Genomic DNA, 9700 nt, shown 5'->3' with positions numbered 1-9700 from the left:
CAAATCAGTGCCTCCGCGCTGACATTTAAGAGTTGCGTATTATTAACGAAAATGGTTCAAAGGATCCGTTCGGTTCTGAAGTTATAATTACAATTAATCCAACGGAAAGCTCCCAATATCCAACATCGCCACTCCGACCTGATCAATGGACTGATCGTATTGCTTTACCCATACGGTTGTGCTGTGCGTCTGCGCAAACAGCTTAGATCGCAGAGTTGGGTGCAGTCACTACCAGAGAAGGAAACGGAGTTTCCGGCTATTTGCATCGAAGAGAGTGTATTGCTGACAGCGCGAAACCCCGAAAAAAGCCGCCGGCTTGGGGGCTTACGATTGGGCATAGTTGTATCATTTTTATTCATATCGGGGATAGGGCAGGTGAATTACGAGCCAAGGGTTCGGACAGCAAGTCGTGAGGAAGAGCAGTGAAACGGCATAAGGCGGGGGTGACCCACCAACTACCGGCATGGCCAGGGACTACGATTACCTCTTTAAGCTGCTCATCATCGGTGACAGTGGTAAGCGAATGCCGGGGATGCGTGACGGGAAATGGGCCTCATCATGTTTTTACGTAGGCTGTTGTAGAATGTGTATTGACCCACGCAACATGATTTTTCGACACATGTCCAACAAGAAGGCTTTCCCATTTAGTTGTTTATTGTGAAGCAAATCAATTCATTATTGCACTAATAGAACGGTGGCATGGCGGACATAGCCTACTATTGCAGGGCTGGGCATGTCAGCCGGGCCGGATATCGCTAGCTAGCTAGTTTCAATGCAAGAGATCTGGCCGGGCTAGCTTCTTTAATTCAGAATGGCATTATAAGTAACTGGCGCGCTAACAACAACCCAGTAAGGTAGCTCTAAGCTAGTTATATTCAGATTGTCGGATATTTTCAACATGCGTTAGTAGCCAATAGGTATCTATGATTTAGCTGTTATTGCCAGCTAACATGACTAGCTAGTTGATAGCTTTCTATTTTGAATTGTCGGCTGCTAGCTAAGTTAGCAGGAGCCACTAGTTATGTCGTTGCTAGCTAACAAGATATATCTAAGTATTAGTATGATTGCCCATGTTGATTCCCATAGAGGTATCACATTTGTAGCCAGTAAGGTCTTGATAGAATCAGCTATTAGTTTTCCTTCTTGGTAGCCGTTTCAGTATTGTTTATTGAACCAAGTGAATCTGCCCTGAATAGAGCAAGTTAATTGTGATTTGCATGGCAGGACCGCCCATTGCAACTAATAGTCCCAGTGCTTGTCGAGTCGAACTTTGTGAGGGCTATGTTGATGTTCAGGGCCATGCCCGGCCATATATCTGCTCACCCTGAAGGTGTTCAACCCCTTTATCAATCATTACCTGCATAACTTGCACAGCACAGCATTTATTGAGCCGTGCTTGGTTCATGGTGCACATTTTGCAGCCTACAAAAAAAAACTGACTTGCATGAGATGCACAAGGGGGTAGATGTCATAATACACTGCTTGTATGCATTCAGTTGGAAACTCGGGCACACAAAAGAAGCAAATCACTGGGCAGTCATTCTGCGGGTACCCTTTGTCGGTGAAAGATCCGTGCAGTCATCCGGATCCTGGCACTACCCCATCAGCTGGCTGTTGACAATAGTGGGCAAAGCAGCACAGCAGCACAGCAGCCCCTTTACCATCACACCCACACACAAGGCCCAGTGTCCCCTGCACTGCTGCCTCTCAATCCAGCAGTTGAACCACTGTTTCCTGCCAGTATTTAAACAAGATTTGGGCCAATTCTGTAGCGCCGGTTTGCTCTTATGTCCTCAGCCACACACACACACACACACACACACACATATCTGCTGCTTCGATCCAGGAGTCCCAGGCAGATGAGTTGGGTTAGTAACGCCAGCGAAGCTCCTTCTCAGGGACACGAGGAGGAATCATTCATTTGGACACCTGTAAACACATAAGTGACATGAAGCACGTTAACTTAGTTAGAGAAGCGATGTGCCTCCTTTCAAACTGACCTGGCCTGGGGAGAGATCGTGGCCATTGGTAGAGGATGTTCTGAGTCAAGACACCCCTATCAGACTGTGTCCCACCCACGCTCTTATCCCTTATCATGAGGCAGATCTTTATGTGACACTGGGTGCTTTTGTCCTCTGCCAGCATGGGAGACCGCAGTTATGGTTTGCTTGACTCAGCTAGGTTAGGTTGTGTGCACAAGTCTGGTCATCAGTCGCCGTTATCTTCAATTATCAATAGCATCTACCTCCAATGCATTAATACGGCGCATGTTTACAACATATGATCCCTGAGCCATGCAATATAAACTGTGTTCACATTTAGTTGTCTTAAGTTCCTCCCAGACACATGCATGACAGCTACAGGATTGATCAGAGTGAATGGGCTGTCTCTCTGTGGATGCAGCTTGGACGTCTTCTTAACATAAATATGTTTCTGTCGTCCTCAGGCGTAGGGAAGAGCAGTCTCCTTCTGCGGTTTGCAGACAATACGTTTTCGGGTAAGAAAAACACACGTTTTTAAACCTTCTCTGGTCAGCTTGCATCACTGAACTTTGTGTTTTTTGCACAAGTCGTGTCACCTTGCAGCCTGGTGTTTCACCTTGGCCTGCTTTGTGCCGTCTGCAGGAAGTTACATCACCACGATCGGGGTGGATTTTAAGATCCGGACGGTAGAGATCAACGGAGAGAAGGTGAAGCTACAAATCTGGGATACGGCAGGACAGGAGCGTTTCCGCACCATTACCTCCACGTAAGTACACACACACCTACATACACCCACACACAGACGCACACACACACACACACAGACGCACGCGCACACACACAGACACACACACAGACACACACACAGACACAGACACACAGACAAACACAGACACACACACACACAGACACACACACACAGACACACACACACACACAGACGCATGCACACACACACACACACAGACACACACACACACGTATTACCCATCTGCTCTACTGCATTGTCACACTGAATCGTTTCTCACTTTAAACCCCCACTTATTTTTTACACCTATGTATATGTAGTTATACATCTTAGTTGACTTGGTTACATTTTCATGTTTTATAATATTTTGTATCTTTTGTTTAGCTTATTTCTTTGAAATCCGCTTCCTTGGTGATCAGAACCACATCTAAAGCACTTCATTGTCCAAATGACACCGTCGTTCTGAACACTTGTTCAATACAACACTGAGACTTAGACACCCACACTCATACCAGTCTAAGGTTCCTTTGATGTGTTTGTCTTGACATTCAGCTTCAAAAGTATCAAGCTTTGACGGTTGTGTTTTTAAGTAGGTTTCGAAGCATTTTTAGAGGACAATTGTCATGTAGATTTTTTACCAAGTACAGATATCCAGAATAACTTGCATACTTTTTCAGCAACTTGAGTGGAATTTCCCCTCAAACCTTAAATTACAGATGTTGGTTATGGTTAGGGGCGGTTCCTGGTATATACAACTGTGAGAGGCACTTGCGTGACACTGTGATACCCAGAATACCATCCCAAGAGATATTATTTGAGAACAATTTGGCGAGCAGCTATTTTTTTTGTGTCCTCCTTGTCCTTGCATCATGTTTCTCTTCTTACCTCTACCTGTCCTCCGGCAGAGTTGACAGGCAATTACTGCTCTGCAGTGCACCTGCTCACTCTGAGGCTAGTCTTTTAGTTTCCCCTGGAACGTAGGAAAGTTGGATTTATCTACACACATTTGACCCACAGGCTTGTGTTTCCCTGTTCTAGGAATGCAAAAGTGTGTGTGTTTGTTTCTGTGTGTGTGTGTGTGTGTTTTTTTTAACTGTTTGGCCAGCAGGGGAGCTGTTTTCTGTTGAGCTAAAGACTCTTCAGACGTGGTTGTGTGTCCCCCTGTCTTTTGGAGAAATGTGCAGGAAATGACCTACAGGCCTGTGTGTCAGGCATTGTGACATAGCAAGAATGCTGTGACACACACAGGAGTCAGGACAGGTGACTGCTAGCTGGAAGCTAACAGGCAGCAAGCCCCACAGAGACATGTTGATGCACTGCTTAGTTAGTCATGGATAACAGAGCACATAGACACCACTTAACTACCAGGTTCTAGATAGCACCTGATGCTGTTAAACTGTCACGGCCAACGACAAACTCATTCAGCTGCGGATATGACGCAAACGACTATCAATTGAAACTGTTGTGGTTATGTGTAAAAGGAAGGACATCCAAAGCTGTTGAGAGAGAGAGAGAGGGACTGTTTTATGGTAAATTCTTTGACGATACGTTTCCATTTCCCCTAGAAACCAGCCTTGTTCTGCTCTGGTAGAGCAGGCATTGGAAAGGCGGCCTGCAAGAGAGGGTAGGCTTGTTCTGGCTGATTGTTAATTGTGCTGAAGTAGAGTGACATGGTGCCTCATTAGGCCTAAGTGAATTTCAGGATAGGGATTGCTCACAGCCCTGCATGCTAGAGTTGGAAACCCCACCTTTGCTACTCAGTCCAGGGAGGGATAGAGTGTGTGTGTGTGTGTGTGTGTGTGTGTGTGTGTGTGTGTGTGTGTGTGTGTGTGTGTGTGTGTGTGTGTGTGTGTGTGTGTGTGTGTGTGTGTGTGTGTGTGTGTGTGTGTGTGTGTGTGTGTGTGTGTGTGTGTGTGTGTACACTGCCATATGTCTGTTTTTCTGTCTGTCAGTCCGCCATAGTCCAGTATCTGACATATGCCTGTGTGTGTGTGTGTGGTGGACGGCAGCCTGGTGTGTGTGGGGGGTCTTCGACAGGGATGGTTGTGGAGGGTCTGTGGCCCCCACACCTGCTGTGTGTGTGTGGGGGGGGGGTCTTCATTCATCTGTGTCCAACTCCCTGCTGTCTGAATGCCTGCATGTCTGTCTGCCTGCCTGCTTGTCTGTCTGCCTGCCTGCCTGCCTGCTTGTCTGCCTGCTTGTCTGTCTGCCTGCCTGCTTGTCTGCCTGCTTGTCTGTCTGCCTGCCTGCTTGTCTGCCTGCTTGTCTGTCTGCCTGCCTGCTTGTCTGCCTGCTTGTCTGTCTGCCTGCCTGCTTGTCTGCCTGCTTGTCTGTCTGCCTGCCTGCCTGCTTGTCTGCCTGCTTGTCTGTCTGCCTGCCTGCTTGTCTACCTGCCTGTCTGTCTGCCTGGGTCCTCCTGGGTCATCCTGGGCAGTGTGTGATAGGCTCTCATATAACACACTGCATCCACACGCTGTCACCCCAGTGCGAATCACTGTGAGTATGCACATACACAAACCTGCTTACAGACACACACACAGTCACACACACACACAGTCACAATAGGACTGTCAAAGGGGTCTTTGTGTTTGCGTTTGGCGCAGTGAAGTTATACCAGGGATGCGCCCTTCTGGGGCCGTGGGGACAAAGAGGCCGTCTCTGGGGCGCAGGTTTGACCTCCAGGAAGTCTGTCGCAGTCTGCAGGCAGGCTGGGGACAGATTACGTTTGTTTTTTTTCTGTCACAAGGTGACATTTTCTACTTCTCTCTCTGGATGTCTGTGACCTGACTTTATTAATATTATAATTTATATTGTTTAGAAGCGATGAGGTGGAATCAATGTCTCCTATGTCTAGAGTTGCATCTGTGCTTCCCCCTGGTGGCCACCTGATGCAATGAATGCCATTTCTCAAACGGTGGTGATGGACTGCTCGCTCCCCTGTCTCCACATACAGGTATTACAGAGGAACGCACGGCGTCATCGTGGTGTACGACGTCACGAGTGCCGAGTCCTTCGTCAACGTGAAGCGATGGCTCCACGAAATCAACCAGAACTGCGACGACGTCTGTCGAATATTAGGTGAGACTGTCGTTGTGTCTCCCCCCCCTCGGCCCTGGCTGCTCTGACACGGCCCCCCCAAAAAAACGTCCGGGCCGATAACAAACTCACTGTCTCTCGTCCCTCTCTCACTCTCTCTCTCTCTCTCCAGTGGGGAACAAGAACGATGACCCCAACTCCAAGGTGGTGGAGACGACCGACGCGCAGAAGTTTGCCGAGCAGATGGGCATCAACCTGTTTGAGACGAGCGCAAAGGAAAACATCAACGTGGAGGAGGTAATCAATCCAGGAGGGGTGTGGCCTATAGCACGTCCGGTCATTTCTGTTGGAGCCGGGGGCTGATTGGAGGGTGGGGGAGGGTGTTTTGGAGCTCCGCAAATGGGCTTGACTTGAGAGACTCCGTCACGTGGGCCCCGCGCTCGACGTTTAATCAGGAGAGCGCGTAGTCTCTCATTTCACGGTGGTCGGGGCTGCGTGCTCACCGCTGCTGGTTTCTCTCCTCCCCCCCCCCCCCCCCCCCCCCCCCCCCCCCCCTCCTGCAGATGTTCAACTGCATCACGGAGCTGGTGTTGAGAGCTAAGAAGGAGGTGATGGCTAAGCAGCAGCAGCAGCAACAGAACGACGTGGTCAAACTCACCAAGAACAGTAAACGAAAGAAGAAGTGCTGCTAACGAACTCCTGTCGCTCACAAAGACGGAACGCGTCTGCTCCAGAAAACACACACACACAGGATGGACTCCCAAGCACCTAAATTAAAAGATGAGATAACGATTTAATAGATATACCATGCAAACAAAAAAGAATTGAGGAAGACAAAAAAAAAAAGAGTCCCCTTTGGACAAACAAATCATGAAGACTTTAAGAAAATGTACAGATTTTATTAGAAGTCAGATCAAGTTTTATTTGGAATTCAGCAGATGGGCGATATTTAAAAAAAAAAAAAAAGGTTCTCGTTTCATGAAGGACCTGCAAGCTCGACACTGATCGCCATGTTGCTCAGATTTCTATATGCATAAACAAATACTCGTACATCAGTATCTATTTTCTCCTTCTCATTCCACTTCTCACTGGACATTACAAGTCAAGTAAAACTGCACCTGAAGAAGAGTCACTGTTGGATAGCTTTCCTTTTCTTTTTTGTCAGTGGGGAAGGGTGGGGGGGATGGAGTGGTAGGGTGGAGTCTGAGGGTGGGGTAAGTTGTGGGAGGCGTCAGAGGGAGAAGCTGGATCCGGAGATGGGGGGGGGGGGGGGGGGGGAGGAGAGTTCACCACATTTTTGTGTTTTATCTCCATTTGATTTTTGTGACTTTTCAAACCTGAATTTGCCGTGGCTCATGCCAACAGATCATGAACTTCTAGTTTAAATTGTTTTTGTTTGTTTTACTGTTGACTTGATGAGAAAAAATCATGTGGATGATTGAAAGGTGACCTTTAGCAACCAATCCAATGGACTGAACTGGTGATGTCATATTTTTGTTTCTGTTTTCTATATTTTTGCCAAGCTTTTTCCCCCCCCCCTCTCTCCTGTCTTCTAACCTCTGTTTGTTAGTGTTAATGAGCCAGCAACCTTTCTGTCTTTCCATTGATGGTCAGAGCAGTGAACCACTCCCTGAGCCTGGGACAGCAAGCCTGACCGTCTCTGTTCACTTGAGTCTTACCCTGCTTTGAGTTTTGCTTTTAGACTCTCCTTTCAACACTTAAAGAAAACAACCCAACCAAACAAACACAACGATACTGCCAACACGATAGAGTCAGACGCTGTGTGGCTCTCCCTGTTCCATTGTTGCCATAGTGACCCTTCTGGCGTGGCGGTACGGCGGGGTCAGGGTTAGAGGGCGGGGGTCTCCACAGCAACCCCTCCCCCCCTCTCTCTTTCTCTCTTCCGTTGCTCTCTCTCCCTCCTCTCCTATGCACCCATCATCACCCCCCACATATCAGCACCTCTCATAGCTGTGGACTCCCCTTCACCTTCGGTCGCTTTGCACGGCGCTTTTCTACGACGATTGACTGTGTCATCGGCGCCAGGCTCCTTTGACGTGTGCCTGAGGGGGAAACCTGGAGGGGGGAACCTGGAGGGGGGAACCTGGAGGGGGGAACCTGGAGGGGGGAACCTGGAGGGGGGAACCTGGAGGCAAACGCAGCCAGGGCAGTAATCCTCGTCCATAGCAAACTGGGGGTCACCTTGTGTGTCATTTCAGCACGTAACACTTTGTTCCATGGGGTATTGTGAGCTAACGCCTGACCCCCCCCCCCCCCCCCCCCCCGTCAGCCTTTCGAAGACCTCTGAGGAGTCTGCTTGCAACTGTTGACAAAATGTTTACGTCTGCTTGTCACGTTTCTATCTATGACTCGTCAAAGCCGTGTGGTAGGGGGGGGGTTTTGTCCAGTGTTCTGCTTGACGTGTGTGTGTGTGTGTGTGTGTGTGGCAGGGGTACTAGCTCCTTCCTGACGGCCTGGGAGGGAGGGGTTGTCTGGTGACGTGGCCAACATTGGGAGGGCCTCCTCCCCAGGGCCTCCTCCCCAGGGCCTCCTCCCCAGGGCCTCCTCCCCAGGGCCCTCCCCCTCTCCTCCTGGACAGCCAGCCTCGGGTGAAGGGTTACGGCCCGCCACGGAACGTTGCCATGTAGAATACCGACCGCCGTCGCTAGGGAGAATCAAGCAACTCTTCAAAACCGCATTTGACGAGTTAACAAGGTTTTTTTTTTTACGTTTTTTTTTTTTTTACATCTCGAGCGTCCTGAGCCTCTAACGAGAGGCTCGGTATGGGGTGGACACGCCCCCGTATGGGGTGGACACGCCCCCGAGGAGAGTTGAGAGGGTTCTGTGTGTTCCTCACCGCCACGTCAGGGTACACCAAGTACCGTGGCGCCCCAACCAGAGAGCAGAGACCCTGGACAAATGGTCCCCAATCTCAAACTATGACTTCTACTCTTTATGTGTATGTATATATAAATATATTTGTGTGTTTATATTCAATATATAGAACATACACACATCTTGGCACACATCATCGTGCATGTATTGACATGCCCTGTGTTGCTAGGGTTGAAACACACTTATCAGCTGGGGTTTGCTGCACACTGGAGAAAAGAGATGTACTCTTCATTTTCCCTACATGAATTTAATCAATAATAAACGTTTTAAAAGAAGAAATGTTTGACACAATAACTGATCTCATTTGTCCGTGATTTTGTTCGTGGGTCAAAATTCACTGTATTTATGAGAATGTGACAATGCAGACCCATCACCTGGACAGTTCCTGTTACCGTTCATTGAAAAGTTACTGAAGTTCCTAAAAGGTGAAATCTTGCATTAATCTTTGCATAATTGTCATAACCTTGAAGTAGTGTGTGTGTAAACTAAATTGGGCAAAGGTGTCAATTTCCTGGATTGTCCATTGATAATGTCACAGAACAAAGGGGGTTCCCATTGTGCTCAGTCATGGGAATGAGTGGACAAACAACCTGACCCAAAGCTAGGCATTTCAGTCCCACAATTCATAAAGACTTCCCTCCCCCCAAAAAGTGCATGTTCTTAGATTGGTGAGTGAAATGCAAAACAGACACAAATGCATGTGAAGACACATACACAGTGACCTCACCAGAAGCACTGAAACAATGTGAAATTCCAGGCAGCATATCTTGCTCGTAAGGACAAGCAGATGACACGCTGTGGAATGTCAGCCTTCGCCACAACACTCTCCACATACCAGAACAGCATCACACAATGAAATACATGTCAATGTTTGCTATGAAGTATATGAATCCATATAATTGTATGTCTGTATACCTTATTATAATCATAAAATTGATTTATTCTTTAGTCTGGGTATGAGTAGATAATGGATGATAATAGCAGGTAAATACTGTTCAGCCAAACCAATGTCCCCTCCAATGACTCACATCTAAACCAA

General features: G+C 48.0%; 1 protein-coding gene across 1 annotated transcript; it reads left to right on the top strand.

The window, feature by feature from the left end:
- Window positions 1–185: 185 nt before the first annotated feature.
- Window positions 186–8952, top strand: rab35b (RAB35, member RAS oncogene family b). The gene is made up of 6 exons (XM_047048480.1): window positions 186–515; window positions 2447–2497; window positions 2625–2748; window positions 5684–5808; window positions 5939–6063; window positions 6330–8952. Exons 1-6 carry the CDS (start codon window positions 464–466, stop codon window positions 6456–6458), a joined length of 606 nt encoding a protein of 201 aa, XP_046904436.1. The 5' UTR covers window positions 186–463; the 3' UTR covers window positions 6459–8952.
- The last annotated feature ends 748 nt before the right edge of the window (window positions 8953–9700 follow it).

Source organism: Hypomesus transpacificus, chromosome 24, assembly GCF_021917145.1.
Source record: "Hypomesus transpacificus isolate Combined female chromosome 24, fHypTra1, whole genome shotgun sequence".
NCBI classification, from domain to species: domain Eukaryota; kingdom Metazoa; phylum Chordata; class Actinopteri; order Osmeriformes; family Osmeridae; genus Hypomesus; species Hypomesus transpacificus.
Note: the sequence above shows the minus strand (reverse complement) of the source record. Positions and strands in the feature narration are given on the sequence as shown.

What these genes read in the sequence shown, in the direction of transcription:
- rab35b (XM_047048480.1), top strand. Translation starts at nt 464, where the DNA reads ATGGCCAGGGACTACGATTACCTCTTTAAGCTGCTCATCATCGGTGAC. An exon ending in GCTCATCATCGGTGACAGTG is followed by an intron (nt 516 to 2,446) that starts GTAAGCGAATGC and finishes TGTCGTCCTCAG; the next exon opens with GCGTAGGGAAGAGCAGTCTC. An exon ending in AAAACATCAACGTGGAGGAG is followed by an intron (nt 6,064 to 6,329) that starts GTAATCAATCCA and finishes CCCCTCCTGCAG; the next exon opens with ATGTTCAACTGCATCACGGA.